This window comes from Myiozetetes cayanensis, unplaced genomic scaffold, assembly GCF_022539395.1.
Source record: "Myiozetetes cayanensis isolate MyiCay16 unplaced genomic scaffold, myiCay2020 scf33, whole genome shotgun sequence".
NCBI lineage: Eukaryota > Metazoa > Chordata > Aves > Passeriformes > Tyrannidae > Myiozetetes > Myiozetetes cayanensis.
Genome location: NW_026087555.1, coordinates 2,202,033 through 2,227,774, shown reverse-complemented (window position 1 = coordinate 2,227,774; position 25,742 = coordinate 2,202,033). Strand labels below are relative to the sequence as shown.

Below are 25,742 nucleotides of genomic sequence, written 5' to 3'. Positions count from 1 at the left end.
TCAGCTACCATACTGATGGGGGTTAGAAAATAGCAGCAGCAGCAGAATAAAATCAACCTAGTGACATTTAAAAATCATTGCAAAGGAATGTTCTCAGTGCTGATGTCTTGTTTGTTACAAGCTGCAGTGTCAGGGCAGAGAGGCCTTATAAAACAGCAGAGAAGGGGGGATGCTCAGGGAAGCTGTGGCTGTCTGGTCACTTCACTGAGTTTTTGAAGACCAGCAGTACAATCTTGAAATCTTGGTTTCTGATTTCAGTGGAAAAATACATGTTTACTGCGCTCTTTTCTCAGGAATTGCACCACAGTATGAAATACTTCTAAGTGGCAAACTGCACAAGGGAAAAAGTGTATTTCCTTTGCTGCATGTCTTGTTTTGAAACCTCAGAGATTTTGTAACCCTGGGTTTGCAAAAGCACAATCCATTTGACCAGCTCATGAGGAAGTGGGATACAAGTTGGGATAATCAGTCTGATTTCTCCTACCCCAGTGCCTTGAGAGAAAATGTAATTTGCTAACATTTTATACTCATTTTGTTTGGATATTAAAATATGCAAAAACACCTTGAGAGCAGAGCCAGTAGTTCCAGTTCTTATATTGTACCTAAGTAAATCTGGACTAGTTCAATTAAATTCCCAGGCCCATTTTTTAATACAAAATACACGTGCTATTTCCCTCTGAAGTTTCTGCACCATGTCAGGGCAGAAGAGAGGGCACTTGACTTGTTTTAATGTAAAAATTAGTAAAACCAAAGACAGGATCAGATTTGCTGACTAAAAATTTCTACAGAAGAAAAAAACTGGCACCTGATCCAAGTGGAAGTAATGAATGCATAGCTGATGCAGAGTGATAATGGAGTACACCCACAGAAATGATTGCAAATTGAATCTTATGGAAAAACTTAATTCTGATCCCAGGGATTTTGATTAAAATCAACTTGAAAAGAATGTGTAATGATTTGGTACTGATATTACTTCAATTAGTGGAAAGCGTAAGAAACAAAACGGAATAAAACACTTTTAATCTCAAAAAAGGAAAGCTTCCTGGGGTGTGGGGAAGAAGCGTACATGCTGGAGCCATGATAAGGCTTCCCTGTGATGAGTAATGAGTTAGTGAACCTTTTTCAAGTACAACACTTTTCTTTTTGAAGCTAATGTTTGCCTTGTAGTAACAGTTTCACAGTCACTACAAAGTGCTTGTTCACTTCCATTGCTGGGCATATGCTACAGCCACAGTCAGTGCACCAAAATGAATAGGTGGTTATCTTTCAGTTGCCTTTTTAAAGTGTGATCTATAATGATAAATGACTTTTGGGGCTCTGGTTGGCACAGGGGATCGACAGAAGGCTGCTGAGTTGCTTTTCCCTCGCAGCACCATTTATAATTTAGCTTTCACTCAGTGGTGCCTGAGAATTATTCTGATTTTACCCAAACCCAGATAAAAGTCTGGAGCTGAATTTCCATATGATTACAGGTAGTCGAATTACCATTTGTTCTGATCATCCCTTCTTTTTCTAACACTTTTTTTCTGGAACACCACACAAACTAAAGCTTCATAAGAGAGTTCTAGGTAAAAGGCAAAATATGTCCTGCAAACATTTGTTATACTATTGCAAACGTAACTAGAAAATAATTCTTCTGGACCTTTCCATGTATTTCAGGAACTAACCAAGAGCTTGCAGACATAAACTTACCACCTTTGTTACTGAAGGTACTGACTACAGCTAAACCACCAGTCCCAGTGATCCGTTCCCTAACCTTCTGGCAAAAGGGGATTTGCTTTCATCAAATATGATTGTCCTAAACTGGAATACCATTGCAAAGGTGCTGGCAGTTTCTCTGCTGTGGTCTTCATGGTAAATGAGATATTCAGCTCTCCTTGAAGGAGAGCTCTCAGTATGCCAGAGAACACATACCAGCATAGAGAACAACAGAACAACAGCAAAGGGAACCCTATTTGTAGGATATTCTAACACTCAAGAAACAGGAAGTTTCTTGATAAACTGATATTGATGCTATAGCTTATGTTGAGAAATCTCATTTTACTATTCAGCTGGAGAGAAAAAATAATCCAGATAACAGATAACACCTCTCCTGTTTAACCAGCAGTAGCACATACAAATTTGCTTCACAGTATCAGCACCTAGTTGGCTGATACCTGTGAATTGCTAAAATCTGTCTTGAAATACAAGTTATCAAATGACATTATTAATATGGTCCTAGAGAGACATGAGCAATGTGTAGTACATAGTTGCTTCCAGCATTTTTGAGGTATCATTTGGGGAAAAAACCACAAGTAATTCAGCATTGTGATGAATAGGTATAAAAAAGAAGGGATATGAAAACACCAGGGCAGGACTGTAAGAAGAGGATGAATTCCTACAAATCTGGCATTCTGTGATACACACCCTGTATTCTATAGTAAAGTGCTAAAATTTGGAAAACTCATGATATGAAAAAACCAAAAAGCTAACTCCTACTTTAACTGAGATAAAGACAGATGTGAATTTGAACTTCCCATAGTTAATATTTATATTGCTAAAGGTAGTGATTATTACTAGGTTTCAATTTAACACTAATTTAAATAGATATAATGTTTACTTTACATTCTGTAATCCTGAGCTACAATCAAAATTTGATTTTCTAATTCTGCAGACAGAATGCACCCACTTTTACTAAATGAGTGTTGTTCCAAAGCCGAAGCTTCTACTGAAACAAATTTTCTAGTCCTTGTGGTTGCAAAGCTAACTCTCAAAACATGAACTGCCTGTAAGCAGAGAAGTCTGCCCAAGACGAAGAGGGCCTGGCAGAACAGGTCTTCAAGAAAGTAAACTCAGGAAACAGCAATTTTGATTTAATCATATCCCATATTGTTTGGTTTCAACTGTAAAAATATTAAAAACATGATTCACAGGCTTTGTTTATCATTGAAAGAACACAACTGATTTTTGCATGCATCAGTCCTCCAGCACTTTTGTGCAGATGAAAGTATGGTTCTTGTTCTCTCCTTTCCATGTTGCACTCTTGCCCAAGGGCAGCACAAACTGTATTTATTGGGATGCTTGTTGTGCCACCAGTTGATCTCCATCTGATTCACTTGAAAATAAAGCTGTTGTGAAGCTTAAATCAATTTTAGTTCCATAAAAAGTCCCAAGTCTGGATTCAACAGCCTTCAACAATTCAACAAAATCAGGTTTTAAAACCTTTGGATAAGCTTGGGTTTTGCTTATATTGTTATTCCTTATAATTGTTATTCCTTAGTGTATCATTTGTTGTCTTCCTCTGAAGCAAATAAAAACATCTTCAAATTTGACAGTACCATCAAAATATTCTGTATTCTAGCCTTCATTCAGTAAGGCTTAATGTAATACCAATGACTGCATGGTAGAAACAGTCAATTATCCAGTAAGTCAATTATTTATTGCTGCCTTTCAAAATGTGCCCCCTGGCTATATAGGGGATACCTGGCTCAAACATTTAATACTTTCATTTCAAATCTTATGCTTTCTATTCACAACCATTTTAAGAGAAGTTAGTATGAACATAAGAACTGCTGTGCCATATAATACAAGGAATTAATCTGACCTCTTATCCTGTATCTTACTCCTGAGAAAGGCTCTGTAGCAGAGACTTAGGGAAGATATAAAAAATGGCAGTGCAAGACTGAGAAGGTTTGACTTTGTTTTTCAAAAGAACTATTCACAGTGGCTGAAACATCCTTTATGTGAGTGGAAATAGCCAAATTAGGGCTCAGTACTTCGTATGGACTCAATAACTTTACATTTATTACACTTACTTACGTTAAATGTAATCTGCCAATTTACTGTCAGTGATAGTAAAGGGAGATCTTCTGTGAATCTGCAGCCAGTTGTAGATTTGACTATCCCGAATAGTTTTTTATCCTGTATTTTGCATGTATACCTGCTATCAAAGCTTTGTTCAAAGACATATTCAAAGCTTTAATAGTTATGACTAGAAATACTACTATTTATATGCTAATACTTCACAACTATGCATATGAATCACTATACTCCTATTTGTTATGCAAATGCCTCCCTGGAAATACTAACCTAAACCCCAGCCACTCACTCACATCTTTCCAGTGGATGCCTTTCCAGTTGCCTTGAAGTACAGCCCACATGTAGGCGTGAGGCTAGTCCTCTAAAACACAATATGGAACAAATTATGTATGCACAATATTTTCTTCACACATTTAAGAATCTGGCACTGAATAGTCATGAGCTACACAGTGGTACATTTACAGTGAAAAGAATCCACTTGCGTGCAGCATCAGAATTTGGCTCTGAGGTGAACTCCGAGCTATGTTTTGACTGTTTGGTTCTGGGACACTGTAATTGCAACCATATATGACAGAGCTGAGTTAGATTCATCATTCAGTACTGGTGGATGATGCACAATAATAAAAAACCCCACTTTTAACAATGCAAGTTATTATTACAACCAGGTCAACACTGAAGTTTAAACTTTCACCCTCTATGCCTCTCTAGTAGCAGTTACTTCCCAGATTCATTTATTGCTAAGGATATGCTTAAGGTATGGAGAATTCAAGGTTACAATGGCTGTGTCTAAGACAAGAAATAACTACAGTTGTGACACACTTGCTAGGTTATTTTTTAAATATTCTGATTATTTCATATCTTCTCTTTAGCTCCTTGCTCAGAAGTGGCCTTTTGGAGATACGGATTTTGGACAGTTTCTTTGCAAATTCCTTCCCTTCATCCAGAAGGCATCAGTGGGAATCACAGTCCTTAACCTCTGTGCCCTAAGTGTGGACAGGTACAGTGTGTTTGACTCTTTTGATGCTGTTCTTGCCCTTGCAGTTTTCCTAAAACTGGGAGCACTCAGTATGGTCTTCTCAGCAGTCAGATTACAGTAGAGATGCAGTTTAGATTCTGGGTTTTTGATATCCTGGCTATAACAAAGCACCACATCTGTGGCTTAAAGTATAATATTAACTCATTGGACTAATGAACTTTACATGTTTTTAAAAGGTATTTAAAAGCTCTACTAAAGCATTATTTCAATTTCCTTTACCAGATAAAAATTTATTGGGATTTGACTCAGTATTCAGACCTCTTTCTTTCATATGAACTCATGTTTGTTTTGTATTTGAATAAGTTTGTAATCTTTAATCTTAAAAATTATTTTTTCAACTCACTGCCTGTGGACCACAATTACAGGGTTTATTTTGATAACTTTTATACCTAACTGAGTTGTACTGAAAAACATGTTGGAAACTTGCTTTGAGAGATTGACATTGATAGTTTGAAAATTAATGCCTCTGCTATTTTTTCTTCATACATATAATGCATTAGCAGATGAATACTTGAGTTCTGTAAAAGCTATTTTTATTGGTCTTGAGTTTACTTGATCATGTTCTATTCCAAAATATCAGTAATTCTGATACAGAAAATACTGTTAAATAAAATGTATATTAGTACTGTAATGCAAAGTTTAAAAAAAAATTAAAATTAATCTTGGTTAATTTTAAAGGTAATGTACAAGGTTTGCAATGGATGAGTCACTGACTAGTATCCATACCTGAAATACAATTCCTTACTGTATTAGTAACTCATTAGCCAAAGCCAGAAACAAAACAACGTAACATAGGCAACTGTTTTATTTTCACTTTTGAGTTTGTAAACTATAAAAAGTATTCTATTTCTCAAGCAATATCTGCCCAGCATAAAATAAAATCCCATGGACTGCTCTAAGGAATAACTCATAGATCAAGCACATGAAACAGACAGTTTGTTAGATAAATTCTGACAACTGCATTTTTTTCAGCAGATGAAGTTCTACTGGTATATACGTGTTCATAAATAGGAAGTAACTCAGCTGATGCTACTGCTTTGTATATGCATATATATATTTTTACAAGGAGTGATTTGCTAATCCTCACAACAAGCAAATGTTGTTTCCATTTGATTATAAAGTCTTGTGTGGGATCAGACTCAGACTATTTAATTTCCTCCCCCAGCTTGCACGCTTTGCCAAGGACATATTCTTTGTCATCTGGTGCTACTCTAGTAAATGGTTGCAGAGGATGTGAGTTAGAAAACAGCCAGATTCTGATATTGGCTACCATGAATTGAATAAAATTAAAACACCATGAAATCTGAGAGCACCTTCAACAAGTCAGACTAGGCACTGGAAGTGGTATAGTCACATAAGTACAAAATTCCACATTAGCAAATGGTTGCTAATGGAATGAAATATGAGTAAATAATGAGAATTAAATAAAATTTCTATAAAATGGAAAATGAGTGTGCTGTCACAGCTGGACTGTATCTGATCTACAGGTGAGTTAATGTTTGCTTAAAAAAGCTCCTGAAAATATATAATTATTTTGGGTGTCTATATACAGAATTGCATTCTATGATGTAGAAAAAGATGGAGTCAATTGGTATAATGAATTCAGAGCTCTGTAGACTCGATAATTGTTGACTGACTGTCCCTCTTGCAGACTACAACCTTAATTCAGAGCAGGATTATTTTTTTCCTACAGGGACAGGTCTCTGTTTTAACTACATCCTATTGGGACACTCCACTGGTTACTACTGCCCTTCGCACACAGTGACTTGGTCTGACAGTGTCTGAAGGTTTAACTGTGCATGCCCAGAGGGAACAATGTCCACTTACATGTGGAGAGGTTTTCAAGAGGCTTTTTTTTTTTTAAAAAAACCCCATTCACCCCTCAGAGGAAGCTCACATTTGCTTCAGATGCCTCTCAGGTGTTTTTAAAGTCTAGATCATGGTGGTGACAACAGTGTGACTGTTATGAACAGTGCCTGACTGTGACTAAAACTAAGGATATTTTCCTTCCTGAGCTTTTTACTCTTCCTTATGTCATGGGCATAATAGTTTTAATGAAGAAATGGGTTTAAGAAAAGTGAAGATATGGATCTCATTTAATGTGTATATACCCTCTTCTTGCCTCCTCTGCATAGCCAATTGTATAGAACAGTAATTCCAGGGTGGATACTTCCATGTGGACCAACTTCCAGTAAGCGTATGAGATAACTGAAGATTTTGCCAGTAAAACAAAACTATAAGAGCTTATTGAATTAAGAGCTTCGCAATCAACACACTACTCCTTATCTCTAAAATGAAGAACAGCTGTGATCCCTAATAATGAAGCAGAACAGTGTGGTACCACCAATAGTAGTGCCCTTTAGGAACAGTTCTGACACGAATCTTGACAGTGACTCTTTCTAAGGTCCTTTATCTAGTCTATAGTCTTCCCTTCATGGCTTTTCATTCTTACCAAAGGCTGATGACACTTGCAGAACAGAAACATGTTATACTAATAGGCCATTTGAACACCTAATTTCCTAAGGCAGTTAAAAGGAACAGGGAAACAAGAGCACCTGCTGATGTTCTCAGATCCAGACAAGATGTCCTTCTGAAAGAAATGCTTTAAGTAAGTTACAGCTAGGTAGGAGAGTGAAAAATATTTAATTGTTTGTATGTATATTCTATGATGTAATGATCCCTGTGCATCTCTAAATAGCAGGAGGGACTGCAGAGTCCTTGAAAACACAGTTGGAATAAATAGCTAAGAATAGAGGAAGAGAGAAAAGAAGAAAACAGAGGACGGAGAGTAGCTGAAGGACACAATATACTAAAGTTGACAGCATGTGCATGAGCAATAGAAAATGAAAAGGGGAGAGAAAAGAGAAGCCACAACATTAAACAAAGAAAAGGAAGTGACCTGGGGAAAAAGTGAATATTTTAGACATGGTTGGAGAAAAGAGGGGAATAAACAGAAAAAAAAGTTAGACAAATCACACACAGATTTTAGATTGAGGAATTAAATACAATGCATTATGCATGTATTCTATGACAGTTCCCTGGCAGACATCCTATATTTTCTAAGTATGAGGGAAATAAACCCTGCAGTATTTTCTCACTCCTAATTATGGAAGGTTTGTGGCTAGACAAAGATCCTATATATTACATAACTCACAGAACAACCACTTGAAAAGTTATACTACCACTATTTTTCAAATCACTCTTACAGCAGTGAGTAAAATGACCAAGCAATTGCAGATTAATATGCATTCAGCAAACTATGGTCTTATTATGAGCTTCTTACACTTTAGCTGAAACCATTCATAAAACTATTCATCTAATAATTCCTTATCTGATAGTTATTTGACTTGGGAACTGAAAAAGAGCTTATTAATAAAATACATACGGCACCCAAATCCTTACTGCTGTGCATACCAATCTGCTCATGTGCAAGACAGATGTAACTCAAAAAGAACAGGCACAAAAATGCAAGAAAGGAAATAACTGGATTCACAATTTGCAACCTTTTTGTTGTCATTTACATAGTTACATCGGTGGCACAACACAAACGTTACATTTGCTAGTTGAAACATATATACAGTTGCTGCTTGCCAAGAGCATCAGTCAGTCAAGGATGGGAGAGCACCTTGTGCAGCTGATGGGACCAATCATAATACTGCCAGCCTATAGAAAGTAAACTTCAAACTGATTGTTAAATATACAAAGTTCACAAATATTTGAGTATTTGTGTAAAAGGTTAAGTTTCTATGAATATTCCATTTAGTCATTAGAGTGAAGATTTTATATTTGGCAAAATGAAATGTGATGGGGTGACAAGTTATTTAAAATTAAATTTGGATTTTAATATGAATATTTATGAGATGATACGGATATTAATTTCTTAATTCTCCCAGTATAGTTTTATTTGTTCAGATGGTCTCAGAATTCTAATCTCAGAGACCTCCTCCCCATGTGTGAACCATCGCCTTCCTTCTTTTTCATATTCTTTCTTTATTTTCATATTCTTTCTTTATTTTTAATCTGCAAGTCCAAATTGTAGTTTGCTTTAGCATGTTCAAAGTATGTATACATACATTTCTGTTAAGATGATGTTGTGAGAGCCTCTCCACAGCACACACCCATGACTATGCAGCACGTGATATTGCTGTAGATATCAAAGCAAAGGTTCCTACTCTGTTCACTGCACGAATGGTGGCACACCAGGCTCTGACATCTGCCAGTGATGTTCTGTAACACCTTCCAGTGATGTTCTGTAACAATGCTTTCTGAAGGTTTTGTGACGGGCTTACAGCCTGGACTTGTCTTCATGTCTTCTTCCTTCCTCTAACACCAAGGCTACAGGGATTCAATCCACAAGTCTTACCATCCAGCTAATAAGCACACTTCCAAACTAAAAAAAGGGTGTGATATCAGAAATCAGAAGAAATGCTTTGTGTCTGAAATCCCATATTAGTGTATTTGTTAAAGAAGGAGTGAGGAAGCCTTTTAACAGCTAAATTTTACTGATCTCTGTACTGATTCAAATACTGATACTGATTCAAAATCCAATACTTCCCAGTACACTCAAAGCATTCTAATCCAGAGTTCTTAACTACTCCTTTACTTAAACCTTTATTATCTCCAATCCTTCAAGCCCATGCCAAAATTCTGTACTCTGTCCAATTATCTCTCTACCATCCCACCGTAATCCTTCCACAACCTAATCCTCCCATCTAAAGCCTTCTCATTTCCCCTGTTCTTTCCTTCCATTGACAAAGCTCACTCATCTTTGCATTTCAGAGCCACATACTTACAAACTGAATCCTCCTGGTCTCTTGAGGGCATCTCTTTCCCCACACCTTTCACCTTCTTGTGCCTGCTGGTGCCCTTTCATACTCCACTTAATTGCTGCCATCAGCTAAAATCATCACCCCATTTGCCTTTCTCTGAAAAGTTTAATCTTGGCTCTCATCTTGGGAAGTTGTTAAGAATAGAGGTGGCAGCTGCATGTATCCAAAAGTATCTGCCAGGACTCAAGGGGGTAGAAAATGAGGGCATGCCCGAGGAAGAAAATAATACCTGCAGGACAGTAAAATGACACAGCTCCTTACAATTTCTAATCTGCTTCAGTGACTTCTTATTCTGACATTTTTTTTAAGCAGCTGAACAACCTTTCTTGACTTTTTTTCTCCTCAACCAAAGAATATTTCACCAGTGGATGCCATGATATATCCCTATAGCACTGTAATTCCAAATAGGAAGGTGTTATTACTCTTGGGACGTACAATAAGCAGTTTAGAAACTAATGCCTGTCCCTTTCAGGTACAGAGCAGTTGCCTCCTGGAGCCGTGTTCAGGGAATTGGAATTCCTATGATCACTGCTATTGAAATCTTCTCCATTTGGCTTCTGTCCTTCATACTGGCTATCCCAGAAGCAATTGGTTTTGCTGTGGTACCTTTCAGATACAAGGATGAAAGTTATGTCACCTGCATGCTCAAGCCTACAAATAATTTTATGTTGGTGAGTAACATCCTTTCTTCTCTTTCTGGAATCCAGAGTATATACATTAGAGAACTAACATATTGGATTATAATAGGTTTTCTTAATGCACAGAAGTGCAAAATGTATTCTAATGTGTATTGGTGCAAAGAGTATCCTATGTTTACAGTGACTTGTCTCTACTTTCAGCCAGAGAGGCTAAATGGGACTTTATAACATTTTCATTTCTTCACTACCAAGGATTCTTAATACAGATATTTGCAATTAAAGCCTGCTTAAAGTACAGTCAAGGGACATATCAGGGTAGGCAGAGCCTTGGAAGGTTTTGAGTTTTCAGATCCAACACCTTGAAGCTTGTAACTGTCAAAACACATGTTTTATCATGATTAGTCATCATTTTACAGGCAGTAGTCAACTCTTCTGGCACATAAAGAAAAGGGTGGAGCCATGCTGTATGCACTAACAGAGTCAAATAAAACATAATCCTTTCATTTACAAGGAATCATGAGCACAAAGCTGACAGGCCCACACCTCCAGCCTGGGTAGCTTGTGCACTGTCAGCTGTCATCTACATACAGCATCTCAAGAGCAGGAGAAGTGCCTGAGACACCAGGATGCTTTGGCACATTTCACAGCCCTCATCGTCTATGCTCCTGCAGCTTAACAGTCACCAATACCCACATTAGCTTGTTCAAAGCAAGTCCGGTGAGAAGTCACTTCTAGAATTAATAGATTACTGCATAGGGGGATAGTGATTTTCTACCCTACACTGAGAAAATATCTTAATGTTTTCTTTGTGAACCTACAGGAGAGCCAGGCACCATTCACCTAGTAATGAGAAAAAAAAAGGAGTAATATTCTGATTGGTTGCAGAGAAGGCAGATAGGACCAGGTCTTCAGTCTTGAGACAAACTGTATTTTTTTTCTCTAGTAGACTTTTTTATGATACAGTGAAAGTTTCTCTTTTTTGAATGTCTGGCACTTCTCCTTTTAGTGGATCAGAACACGGCTTGGCCTAGAATTGGGAAGGATAGGGCAAAATGGAGCTAGGCATTTTGGAAGATAAAAAGCATGGATGATCAATGTTTTTCAGAGGAACATCCTCCACTTTGGTAGGGTTACACAGACTGCAGGGATGGCAGAAAGAGCAAGAGACAATTGCAAGAGAAGACAGAAGGAATTCCCTAATGGAAATAATTAATGCATGTGAAGACAATGTGGCATTGCCCAGGACTTACTGAATCTTTTCTTCGAAACTCCACAGACTCTGTGACTGTATACAGTGTAGTTATCGGACTCTGATATATGAAATGCACACTGCAGCAAATTTCCACTTTTGTAATGGCTGTTTTTCTCCACAAATGCTCCTGGATTAAATGGTTTAATCTTCACTTCCACTCTCCCTAAGAAAAAGAATAGTTTTCTCTTCCCTCTCCCCAAAAACACTATAGTTCAGGTTTTCCACAGGCATGGTAATTTTAATCATTACTGTTCTGGCCTTAATGTTGGAAGTGGAATAGCATGGTATGTTTTATTGGTAGGAATTAGTATCTTTTACTTGCCTAGTATAATTCAAAAGTGCCAAAACTCCCCACACCAGTTTGATTTTCAAGGAAACAAACCAGCAGTTATGTCCAATCTGAGAGTAAATGTTGGATGTGTCAGTCAAAATTGAGAGCTTTGTATTTCAAAGTTTTGCCAGCAAGTACAAACATGAGATTAAAATGGGAATACCATTTTAACCTTAACTATAGTATTTACTACCACAAACAGCACAACAAACAACTACTAAACTCTGGGAAGGATTTATTATTAACTTTTGTTTTTAATAGGAGTTTTATTTCTGTTTAAAACTATCCTTGAAAGACTCAAAAGATTCATGCTAGACCATGACTCCCAAGAGGCTGAGTGCACTAGGAAACTTGTTTAAAATGCACATTTCCTGTAGAAAACCAGTTCCATGTGGGCTTTCAAGACAAACAAAGGAATGTCTACTTCTCTTAAATCAACCCATTTTTGTGCTTTGATGTAAGCTTTGTGAAACTCAGATTCCACAATTAATCACTTACAGACATTTTTGAGTAGGTTTTATAACTTCACCAAGCCAAGTCCTCATACAGAATTGATGGTCAGGGTTGTGACACAGACCTCAGTGTGTGTTTTCCTGACAGACAGGCAAAGCTCATGCAACCTGGCAGACTGATGGGGCAGGAAGTTTTCCTTGTAAACATGGCATGGATTCATGCAGTACACATTTTGTGCTGCCCAGCCTGTGCGATTCTAGTCCGAGTTGGAACAATTTGCCATGGAAAATATAATTATGTCCATGTATTTGTAATCCTTTTCTCTGCAGAAGCAGCAGCAATTACATTTGCCCTCAGTACAAACTCTTCCAACACGAGGCATATTGTTTTCTGGTTTTCTGCTGGCAGAAGCTCAGTTCCCAGGGGGGGAAATTCTGCCCCCAAGGAAAGTGCAACTATGCAGCAGACTGTAGCCCCTCCTCAGGGAGGAGGCTAATGAGGAGGAGGAAACAAGTTAATCAACACGAGGCAGTGTCCCAAAGTGAGGTGGGATTGTGGCCTAGATACCAGCACCATAGTCTGAATTAGCAAATTCTGTGTGCAGCTGTGTTGGGGCAGAGGAAGGAGAAAAATCAAAAGCATTCCTTGTTTCTTAATAAATCAACTTTCTAATATAACTAAAGTGGATTTTAAAATGAACACTATTAAATACTACTGTATGAATCACATTGATTTTTTTTCATTTTTCAAAGTTTAGTACTGTTTGGTTTTAACTGCAAACAAGATGTCAAAAGTTTGGCCTTTTCAAACAGGATTCATAAAATCCTGTCATAAGCATTTTGACATTTGGTGTGGGAACTGTGATGTTACCAGAGCACATCCACTAGGAATAAACAAGATAGGGGAAAGAGTATGACACATCCCTTTTACACTAATAACAGAGGCAGGAAGTGTTTAAAATGCCATATTTTACATATTTTAGTGCAAACTTTTGGCTGAGCATGAAAGTTAAAAACCAAGATACAATATTTACAATCATGAAAACATGATCGTCTACAGAAAAAAAGTAATTTTAAATGTTTGTTCGGCCAAAAAATGTAGTCTTTCCCATAATATGTAAATGTATTAAGTTACAGCACTGCTGACATCAAGCTAATACTTAAAATTACACAGCAGAATTTTAAGTACCGTTCTATCAAATGGTATGAATGGTTGGCAAAGGGTTAAAAGTAACTGTACCACCAGAAGCCACTGGCCCTAAGCTTTGCATATATCACACAAACACTTATGAAGTGGCTCCTATCTGCCCAGTACATAAGCAAACCAACTGCCAACCTTTTCACTGATAATGAAAGGTGATTAAACTTACAAGACATTTTGAATTTTCCTTTTTTGGAATCAGGATAGAAGCTGTAGAGGTAAATGGCATTTCCTGAGACAGACTTTTAGTAAGATTTGTTATCTCAAACTGACACTGTCTACATTTTGGCATGTCTTTTTCACAAAACTGAATTCCAGGTTTCATGAAGGAGCATAAATGTTCAGAAAGCACAACCAATAGGAATTAATTCCAACCCAAGACAGATTGCAACAAAGGTACAGACAAGCTATCTGTAAGTTAAAGTAAATGTTTACACTGTCACAATCCCCATTTTGATGTTGGTCTAAAACAGATCAACAATAAGAAAACAGACAGACAAAAGTGCACCGTCATGCCTTCTGGGACCTTTCTGTGGTATTTTGCATCAAATCTTAAAAAAAAAAATCTTCTCTTTTCTTTACTTTATCTACAGTTTTACAAAGATGCAAAGGATTGGTGGCTGTTTGGTTTCTATTTCTGCATGCCACTGATGTGCACTGCCATCTTTTACACGCTAATGACTTGTGAAATGTTAAACAGAAGAAACAGCAACTTGAGAATTGCTCTCAGCGAACACCTGAAGCAGGTAAATATTAGAAACACCATTGTTTGAACGTACTGTTCTTCTCTCTGTGGGTTAGCTTAGAAATGTTTCAAAGTGTACTTGAATACAGCAAACTACAGAAGTAGAAAGTGAGGTGTAGGTTGTTTGTGATGTCAAGATATCCATTTAAACCTGGAACAAAAGACTAAATCAGAGTATAAGGAGGGATTGAAGACAGTATGCTCAAAAAACTAGCCAGTTTCTTTCCTTTCCTATGTATGACAGTCGTGCTCTTTAACCTCAAATCCCTACTGCCTGAATGCTTTGAAATTTAACTACAAAGATTTGCCAAAAAAATGTTTCTTTTTATTTATAAAGATATGACTCCGTGGAACCTCCCTCCTTTTGGCAGTCTTTGATATGTAACTTTAGTTTCATATAAAAAGCTATAACCTAGTTTAGAACAGAGCGGATTTTGTTTTTCAGGGTTATTGCACTGCTGCAGTAGCACTGCTGTAGCTGCTTTGAAAAGAGCAGCGGGAGAACAGTACAAACAAATGATCACAGAACAAAGTTGCTCACAGACCCGTCAGGTCTCGCTTTGCTGTTTTTGCAGCACTGTCTGATGTTTAGTGCCTAACTGAAATTTAAAAAACCATCTGTAGCTTTTCCCCTGCGATAACATCAGCCCTTTAAATTCCACTCTTTCTTTCAAATGCCATATTCACAGATGTGAATCCCGAAAGCCGTCCTCTCTGCATCAGAGTGAGTTTTTTCAGAGGTTCCTCCTCTGCTGGTTCATTCCAGATCAGGGCTGACCGGAAAATCCTCCCCTTGTGCAGTTCCTCCACTTTTTCCCCTCCTCAGGCCCCAGGGCCTGGAGCACAGTCTGTCCCAGGGCCACACACGAGCTACTCCACCCATTAGAACTAGAATAGTATGTATGAGGTGGGGAAATCCACCCTCCAGCTTTCCCATCCTTACATGCAGTGCCCAGTAAGCTACTCAGACTGGCTGCTGGAGGTTGACTCTACAATTTACAAATGCATTTTAACTATCACTTTTTGCCCCTCTTTCTTCCATCCTTCCTTCCTTCCCTCCAGCCTTGTCCACAGTAATGTCTAGTCAAGATATTTCCATATTTTGATAAAAACTGCTATTATAAAAAAGAGGAAATTATAATAGTCATATTCAAAGCCTAACAAGACTGTAACCACACTTATGACTTTAAGGTTTTTTTAATGACAAAGTCTTTCAGTGCTTTACTGTTACATTATGGTGGCAATTTCAGAAGTAGTATGCTTACTCCTTCATAAGTTGCTCTTTATTAAACCCATGCCTACCAAACACCCCTGGTATGCATTGTCAAGAGTCCACTAAAACATCTGTAACTCTCTAGAGCCACATAAAATATCCATTAAATTAAATTAAGTTCCTGACTAAAAATTTCGAGATTAGGCAGTAATGCAGACATTTCTAAAATGTTGTTTGTAGAGGAGCTATTTGCTTGAGAACATCAAGATCACACAGTAAGGATCACAAAATTAATATACTGTGTAGTATCCCTTTATGTAACACTATACATATTAAATGAAAAATAATATATCAGGGAGAATTTGACATCCTGACGAGGTATGTGGTTGAGTGGAACTTTTATTGCAAGTTGATTTAGGTACCTCGGGTTTATGCATTGCCCCACATCAAGGATTTGATACAAGTAATTTATCAAGCAGGTGTGAACCCTGTTGCCTCACACATGAAAAGGTTTTCTTGCAGATTATGTGTCTTTTTGACAAAAGAGGTTTATCTGAGGGATTACCAGAAAACAAATGCAGTGTAAAGGAATAAGAAATGTTGGGGAAGTATTCAGAAAAGACTAGTAATGGATTTTCCTGGGCTAACTTCTACAGTGTTCTGGCAATGACCTTTGTGCTCCAGCTGCTCCAGTGATGAGCAGGCTGTGTTGAGGGTGGCCAGAATCAAGAACAGGACAAGTCCCATAAAAAAGTGCTCAGGTACTCTGGAAGCTTCATTTTGGGAATCTTGCATGCTTAATCAAGATGACGCACTTTGCTGCCAACATTACTATGCCAACATGAATTAGGCATTCAGTGTACACTCTTATCTTCTTTTTCCAGCGTCGAGAAGTTGCAAAGACAGTTTTCTGTTTAGTCGTGATTTTTGCTCTTTGCTGGTTCCCTCTCCATTTGAGCCGAATTTTGAAGAAAATGGTATACAATGAAAAAGACCCCAGCAGATGTGAACTGCTCAGGTACTTCATTTTGTGTGTCAATAGTTAATACTGAAAAAGTATAATGCTGCCTACTTGGAATTTATATGACTAATGCCACCATGCTTGGAACTGTGGTTGTTGATTTTCAGCTGCACTCATTTTCAGCGGTTCAGTTGTAATGGGGTAGCATAATGTCAATAAATGTTGTCTGTCACCACTTCAATCACTTTCCTCTGGCTTTTTTGAAGTTTTGTGAGACAGATTATTATAGACATGGCATGGTACAAGATTAGATTGAGGGAGTTAGGTAAGAGAGAATTAGTTTCTGTGAAAGAAGAGACTGTAACCACAAAGAACATGGATGCTTCTCTAGCATATGAACTGTTTAAATGTTTTGCTTTCTCTTGCCTAGTTTCTTGCTGCCTTTGGATTATATCAGCATCAACCTGGCAACCATGAACTCTTGTATAAACCCCATAGCTCTGTATTTTGTGAGCAAGAAGTTTAAAAACTGTTTCCAGGTAAGATCTTCTTGATAAGATTTCATGTCCAGTTAACTAACTGTATTAAACCACTTAGTTGTTATCTAACAGCCAGGAGAAGAGGAATGCAAAGGAACGAAAGATTATAAACTGTCCAGTTCAGCAGCTCACATAGCACACATACCAAACTGAAAGAGGAACTACCCACTTATCTGAAATGCTAAACCAGTAAATAAGTTTGACATAGTCCTCATATGTAAACATGTGAACTGAGATAGACATGCTCTTGTAAATACTACGATGTGTGACATGTGACATGTATATGAAATAGAATTTGGTTGATAACATATCTTCCATTCTCGATGACACCAAGATGCCTGCACAAAACAATCCCATTAACAACTAAAATGTTCAGCCTTGAATATCAGGTACCAAACCTCGTACCTGAGTTGACTTTGGCAATTAAATACACATTATGTCTTCTACTTGCATTTTTCCAGTTCCTACACATGCAAATATATTTTAAGGCTAAAACAATTTCCTTGTGACAATGTGCCTCTGCAAGTCCCTGTTCCCCTAGTAAAGGCAATACAGGAAGAAAAAAAAATGAGAGGTAAAGGAATGGAACCGAAAAGGAAGACTGAAATAAACTTTATCTGCAAAGAAAAGCAAAAGATGACAGGACTGTAGCACTAAACTTTAAGTCTGAGAATAGGCAGAACCCAAGCTACTGAAAAAAACATAATTAATTACTAGACTAGGGAATACCTCTTTATCTATAGCCTGCTCAGATTTACAAACTATTTTAAGGGAGTATTTTTACATGGTAAATAAGAAGTCTGCTTTGCTTTTTACTGTCCCCTACTTCATTTGGGAACCATGGAGAGGATAATAGGCCTGAACTTGTCCTCAGGTGAAAGGGAGAAGTAACAGAGGGTATTATCAGACTGGTCTTCATGATGTTAATTCATTCTTCCCATTTGTCCTTCCAAATATAACTCCCACCCAAAACCTCTAATCACAGAATTGTCAGTAATTTTTTTTTATCCTTCCCAGCTTCTCATCACAGCTTTCCCTTTGCCTCCTAGTATCAAGGTCATTAATTCAGTTTGGTATTTGTGTTTCTCACCCTGCTTCTGTTGCTGTTTTACATACCCACCCATATAGTACCTATATCTTAAGTCTGGCTTTACCTCTCTGCAACATCCCCTTCTCATGGAGTTCACAGAATTCATGGATCTACTGCTGTTATTGGCATTGTTCCTCTGAGGCCCTAACTCCTTCTCCTCAAGCAGACATTCCATCTACATAGAATTAGGCACTAGTTTTTGTGAAGGGATGAGGGGATAGCTGAGGAATTCTTTCTGCTCCTGTCAGAAGAGACAACTGAACACAGCAACCTGTGAACAACCTGAATGGCCTTTTATTCTTAACTGTCCAAAATTATACACCTCAGTATGTTTTGTCCCTTCTCCTAAACAATTCTGTCTTCTTCTAAGATGTCAGAAGAGACCCAAGTCACAGGCTGGAGAATTTTCTTCTTTTCTCTTCTCTGCTAAGCAGCATGCTGATCCCCAAGCTTGAAGTACAGTGATAAAGAGGGGAAAAAAATGTCAACCCAGCCCTTAACAATATGCATTGAATTCTGTCAGTTCTCAATCTATTTACCTCAGTTAAAAAAAAATTTCATACTGTGAAAGTTTTTCTTAAATTAGAGGCACAGGCTGGGCCTAATTTGTTGCATTTGTGATGTTTAAACACAAGAATTGTCTGCATCCTAGGATAAAAATTTCTCTGAATGCAGCTACCAATCTCTTCAGCTAGAATTGTCTTTTCATTTCTAAATGAAAAATACGGCTGGCAATCTGCATAGAATTGATAGATTTGTCTTAATCTTTTATTTATATTTTTTTTAAATTTATTTCCAGTCATGTCTTTGCTGTTGCTGCTCCCAATCTAAGAGTCTGGTGACTTCAGTGCCCATGAATGGAACAAGCATTCAGTGGAAAAACCAAGAACTAAACAATCACAATACAGATCGAAGCAGCCATAAAGACAGCATAAACTGAAAATTAAGGACTATCATACCATTTTGCAATGAAACAGCAAAAAAAAAAAAGTCACTACAAAGCTATTGCAACAGGAATCCCAGTGACTGTTCCATAATAATTCAGATATGTGCACCATTGTACCTAATTCTAGAAGTGACTGAGTAGGTGGACAGATTATAACTGTGATGTTCTGTGAACTGAGATCCACTGGATGGTGATTCTGCGTTTGGAAACGATATTGATGGGATTATGACACCCAAAACTGGCTTGAACTGCACAGGTGGTTTGCTCTTCTGAACCAGGCAGGAACTGTCCAGTGTCCGTGACTGGTACAGTACAATCATTTTGCCTGATTGTCACCTAGAATTAATCACTCTGGAATTTTTCAGAAGGTATCAAAATGGAATCTGTCTGTGACTATATTTTATCTCTGCCCATTTGTCTTTTTTAACTTTTATTTGTGTGGTGGATATATTCCATGCACCGGTATGTTTTGCATGTTGTTGTTGTTGCTGTTTTTCAGGTGTTACGTTCGAAAATGTTTTAGTCCACACCAGCATTTTATTTACTTATGTTACAATGGGTCAGGACATTAGCTGGGCAGTTCACCTTTGTAGCACTTCAGTATTCAAATATAGGAAGAGACCATTTAAATAGCATCAACATTTGGCACTTAAGCACAGATTAATACCAAAAAAAAGAGGTATTAATAATACAGTACTATACTGTGTTATTTATTCTAATGCTCTGTACAAAATAAACATAATCTGTAACAGCAAAAATAATGAAAGATGCTCACAGAGGGCAATGAGTTTTTAATTAACTTGCCATGTTAATTCTTAAACTATATGAACCTTTTAATCTATTTAGACTATAGCTGCATTAAGTCTAAGTTCAAATGATGGTCAGTGGAACAGAGTGAAGCATTATAAAAGCTGTCCAAAGAGTTCTGAGAATACAGTTATTATCAGAGCAACTATGCACAACACTACTACTTAAATATTGTGAACATGAGGTTATAGTCTTAGTGAATGTAGAACTGTGGAAGTCCATAACAGCTGGATGTGCAGAAGGGTATTTTGTGCCTTATTACTTACAGAGTTCTTTATCTACACAATGTTCAAACATTCTAAGAGGGTTTAATACATTATCAGCATTGTTAAACATACAAAATGCTATTAATAAGATATAGAAGCTATTGCTTGCATACATGTAAACTGATGATTTCCTTAGTACTTCCATCCATTAAGACTACATGGTAAGAGATTCCTTTGTTTGCCTATTAAAAATAAAAATTTTTAATAGGTAGCCTTTCAGTAAAGAGTGGAATTAAGTAGCATGATGTCATATATAATATGTCTCATGCACAAATCTGCTAGGCAATTCACAGCATCCTTTGTGCTAGGCTAAGAGGCAGTAATCAAAATTCCACAAATTCTTAAACATCCGTTTCATTTCAAGGAAAAGATATAATCCTGCATATTTTTATTTAAGAGATCAAAATGCTAGCACCTACAGTGACTTCTGCTGCACAAGTTCCCCCAATGTTTACATTCACACCAATTTTCAAAGGTATATTTAAAGAAAGGTTCTTTAAATTGGTTTATGTATTTTTGTGTGCTTTTGTCTCTGTGACATATATGCGTGTATAAATACATATAAATCTATGTTCATATGTTATAAACCTAAATACAGTCTTCTGACAGTGCTCTGTGGTAGTGCCTAAGAGCATGGCATGGAATGAAACTTGGCTGACTTTTACTCAAAACACTTCATCCTCAAACTGTATCAAAAAATCATAGTAAATGAGTAAAAAAGATTGAGTTACTGAGTCTCTTTACACCCTGAAACCTTCCCTGCTTCTTTGACAGAACATATTGAGGAGATGACAAAGCTAAACAGAAAACAGTCATGAGGAGCAGATTTCTTTATTTCAAGGCAGGAAAAAGTTTTACGCACATTCCCCTTTTCTGCTATCTATCTGATGGGTAGAAAAATTCATACACCAGCAAACCAATCATGACTGCTCAGAGACAATGTTTCTACCTGTCTATGTAGGACACTGAGCAGTAGAGACAATCTAGGTCAGAAACTCTTCTAAAAAAAAAAAAAATCCCAACTACCTGAAAGTTTCAGACCCTGAAACTGACCATTTTTATGCTTTACCCGCACTGGTGCAAACCATGAATCATGAAAATCTATCAGTTTTCCTTCCAGCATTAACACTTCCAGCATCTGTTGCTTTCAACCCAATAGTTGGCTCTCTCATGTGGCAAAGAGACATGGATGTGCACACACAAAGCATACTTCAAACCAGTCCACCTAGATGGAAAAACCATCTTCCTACTCCCCAAAGAGCTGACTGGCATCAGCAGTAGTGTTGTAAAATACAAAACTTTTCAAAGGAAAGAAGAGGATAAAGTATCTAACAGATATATATTGTGAGAGGCATTTTTTAGAATCCTTTAGAATTATTTTTTGAAGCTTCCTTACAGATCGAAGCCTGCAAAAACTAATTGGTGATCCTCATTTCACCTCCTCCAGATTGTGGAAGGACTGACAAAGCCTAAACAGCAGTAACAAGTGAAGTCCTGGGAGGTCTCATACTCTTTTTTGCCATGTTTGCTCTTGTATGTTCAGTGGTGGCTGCTGCTCCCACTCACAGACCAATTGAAAGGACAAAGGGTGTTATCATGTGGCAGCTGTGGTGAGGGGGGGTATTTCTCAAAAACTTGCTAAGGTACTTCCTTAATTCTCTCTTCTTCATTCCACTGAGAATAGTAAATATTCCTCCTAGTATTGTGAAAGAGCTGCCTTTCCAAAAGAACCAACAAAGTCTTCCACAATTCTGAAATTAAATCTTTCTGAATTTTAACCTTTCTTTTTGCTGCCAAGTTCTGCAAAAAGGTGCTCTGGCTCTTTTGTGCATCAAACCCAATGTGAATTTAGTTGGGATTTTTCTCTGGTGTTGCACAGAAGCTGCGTTCTCTTTTATATCAGAACAACTTTCTACAACAAGCATTCTTCCATTCCTCTCTTACTTTTATAGATGTTTTTATGCCTGCTGTTTGCATTCCTCTCAGCTGAACCAAGCCCAGCTTTCCTCTGCAGCTGACAGGACCTCTATTCCACAAGTTTCAGATTAATATCATAAGCTTCTTGTAACATCTGTTCATTGTAATCAAAATCCATTTAACTATCACATTCATCTTTTTTTTTGTGAACTTCAGAATTCCCAATTACTTTCAGTCCAGTCAGTGTAAAATTTCATTGACAGTCTCACATCCCAACTTCAAACACTTCGCAGAGTTTTCTTTAATTTTAGAATACAGCTATTCTCCTCATTTTCATTATGCATTGTTTTCAAACTACCTCACTAAACATTTCCTCTTTGATGTATTTGATACTTACTTGCCTCAAAGATACAGCATACATAGGTTTTCACTAATATATATGTTTGTATCTATTTATTTACACAGGAAGCTGTGCTTCAGACCTGACCTAGCCAGCTCCTGTGCTTTGGAAAAAAGTGCTTATATAGTTCATCATAAATCTCACCTGACAAAACTATTAGCTCAGTTCTGTGAAAAGATGCTTATGCAACCCTCATATCTGAATGTTTCAGGTGTTTACCTGTCTTTCCCTGCATCCTTCAGAAACAAGTATGACCCCCCTACCCAATTTCAATGAATTTTACAGAACAGTAAATTCACTGTGAAGCTACAGAGAATTTCACCAAAACTGCAGGATGGGTGGAAGATCCAAATTGTACTTGTGCTGTATGTAGAAAATTTCTGAAATGCAGTTTATACCTACTGAATAAATTCGCTTGATAGAAAGATGTTATGAACATCACAGATGCAGAAAAAGCCTTGATCAGAGCCTGCAACCTGTAAGACATCTGAGAATCAAACTTCAACACACAAACCCTTGGAAGCCAGTATCTGTAAGTTTTGTTGCTTGTGGAATTAGTCACATTTTAAATTTTTAGTTATTTTTTTCTGTTTCTCTTTCATCATTTACATATTTCCTGCAATCTTGTTACTACGTCATTTGATTCTGTGAAGCCTTATGGGTTTCGGTTTGTGAGAAGACAGGGTACAAATTCAAATTCTGCTGCATTTCTATGAACAGATTTCTGCTCAAATGTCCCTGAGGCAAAGCACGTATTTTCATTAGAAGAACCACCAGGACTGCCTGCTAATATCGCCTTGCAGAGTTTCTTTCAGACAATCAGCTGTGCAAGGCTTGGCTCAGCAAAGTATTCCTAATTTACACTTCTTGCTCTTTCAGAGACGATATTAAGGCAATTAGCTCCAAAACCAGAGGAATAGAAGTGTATAGACCAGAAACAGCTCTCAAGTTGTATAGAAAAAAAAACCAAACCAAAACAACAACCCAAATCAGGCATGTTTAAAATGTGGCTCTAAAAGAAACACAGCTTACCATTAGTCCATGTGTGGGAAAGGAAGATAAGAACTAAATAAAAAATGTAGGTCATCTCCACTTTTTCTTTAAAGGAAGACAAAATTAATTGACCTTTCATATCTCATTTAGAATCAGCTTTTTCCCTGTACAGAAACCACTGCCTCTGTCACAGTTTTGCAGTCCTATTAGTACAGTAGCTTATTATTACAATAATAAAGCTCAACATAATAAGTGTTACAGCTGATAAGAAAAAAGGACTTCATCTGTAGTTCAGCAGCACTCTGCCCACATTTCTCAGTGTAACTGAGTGTCTGCAAACTGCTCTGAAGTCAATAATTTGGAAATAACTTGGTGCACCTCAGAATAAGGCTTTTACTTTAATCTCTGTCTTAGTCCTTGGGAGTAAAAAGACTGAATCTGCAAGTTACTGAATCAAGCATCCAAAACAATTAATGAGAAGCATTTCTAAGCTATCCAAGAGAACATGCATTCTGCTATATAGTTTTAGTGGAGGGGAAGATTAGACATCCATCATTGCTAGACACCACTGTGCCATCCTGTAGCCACACTTCGTATTTATTGAAATGTCTGTGTCTAAAGTTCTTCTATCTTTTCCCTCCAAAACTGTTGTACAGTGGTCTCCTTGGTATTGCCTCTGAATAAAGTATTTGGATCATTTATTTTTTTTTCAAATATCTACCCACTATGAATACAGATACATGGTATATTCCAATATAAAAGCACAATTAAACCACACTCCTAGAAAAGTCACAAATTTTTAGAGTCAAGTTTTAAACAGAAAATTAACATACTTCTCTTGGGACAAATGAATACCACAGTTCAGTACTACTGGTGGAAAATACATTGATTTTTTTTTAGTAAAAAAGAAGAAACTATACCACTCTTTCTAATTCAAAAAAAGAGTAGGTGTTCACATGAATAATGAGAAAGTCCACACTTCATGAGCTGTAATAAAATACTGTAAGGGCTATAAATCTTTTTTCTCCAGAATGTAAAATAGGTTTAAATTCTGGGGATTAGGAAGACGTAACTCTCCAATGTAAGATTCTTTGATTTCCCTACTTCGCTAAAGTACTAATTTCAAGACACATCTCAAACTCAGAGGTAGTTGTGAAGAAACGGAGATGTTTGTTGATTGTTAACTAACACTGCCTTCTTGCCCTGCAGAAGAGTCTTTGGTTAGCATTTTTCATAATATCCGGCATCTTTTGGCTTTCCTGTACCACAAATGAACTGCAACAACTGCAATACCAAGGACTACTCCAAAATCAAGGAATACAATGTTGAATAAGTTCCTTTCCATGATTATTTATATATATGGGAATCTGCTTGCACAGAACTTTAACCAGTGTTGTTCTTCCATATAAAGTTCATTAATAGAAAAAAATAAACTAACAAACTGATCTTCCATTTACTTTAAAAATGTGAGCTATTTAGAGATAAAACAGAAAGAAAATACCATGTAATTGAACTGTGAGCACTTCCATACCACATATGACTATACACTGTGATAACCAGACATGAATCAAATACCAAAATGTTATCACATAAAAAAGTGCTTGTTAAGATATACAAAAAGAATTTAAACATTCAGAACAATCAAAGTTTGTTCACCATTCAATATTCTAGAGGACAAACTAGCACAGTAATAGATTTGAAAAGTGGTTACATTCACTTGATGACAAATAGAAGAATTTGACCTGGACACTAAGAGTTGTTTAAATTTATGTTTGAAATACCACTGGGATAAAGGCATGAGTTTGATCTACAAAGAAAATCACGGGCTACAATTTCACTGCAAAAAAGGAGCTAAGGAAAGATCAAAATCACTTTTAAGATTGTCAAATTTTTCAGACTAGAATTGATCTTATATATGAACCGTATCTCTGACATGGAATTCCCAACTAATTCACATTTCCAGCTAAGGATTTCCATATATTTTATCAATTTTATTTTATATAATCTGTTTGGTAAGTATGAAAATGTCAAGACAGCCAGTCTAGTTTTACTTACCCAAGATTATAATTCACAAAATAATTGAATGTATCTACACTGATTGAAACAAGAAAAAAAATAGGAAGGATGTTATTTTATTTGTCAGCTGAAGGTATTATCTCAATCAAAGTTAAAACTAGACATTAAAGTAATCTTAGGTTTCAAGTAGTAACTTGGGATAAAATGCTGAATCTACTGAAGTAAAAGATAAAGTTGCCACTTATCACTTCAGTAGGACTGGGATTTCAGTCAGAATGTCTGATGCAGCTTGGATGAATAATTATGAAATTA

General features: G+C 37.0%; 2 protein-coding genes across 2 annotated transcripts in view; one reads left to right on the top strand and one right to left on the bottom strand.

The window, feature by feature from the left end:
* Positions 1 to 20,745, top strand: part of EDNRA (endothelin receptor type A) — a 32,094-nt gene extending 11,349 nt beyond the window's left edge. The window contains exons 3-8 of the mRNA XM_050327272.1: positions 4,668 to 4,795; positions 10,136 to 10,334; positions 14,131 to 14,283; positions 16,380 to 16,513; positions 16,887 to 16,995; positions 18,885 to 20,745. Coding sequence (XP_050183229.1) covers positions 4,668 to 4,795; positions 10,136 to 10,334; positions 14,131 to 14,283; positions 16,380 to 16,513; positions 16,887 to 16,995; positions 18,885 to 19,025 — 864 coding nt within the window. The 3' untranslated portion in view covers positions 19,026 to 20,745. The remainder of the gene's footprint in view (positions 1 to 4,667; positions 4,796 to 10,135; positions 10,335 to 14,130; positions 14,284 to 16,379; positions 16,514 to 16,886; positions 16,996 to 18,884) is intronic.
* TTC29 (tetratricopeptide repeat domain 29) overlaps positions 1 to 25,742 on the bottom strand; it is a 383,434-nt gene that overhangs the window by 340,366 nt on the left and 17,326 nt on the right. The window lies entirely within an intron of this gene.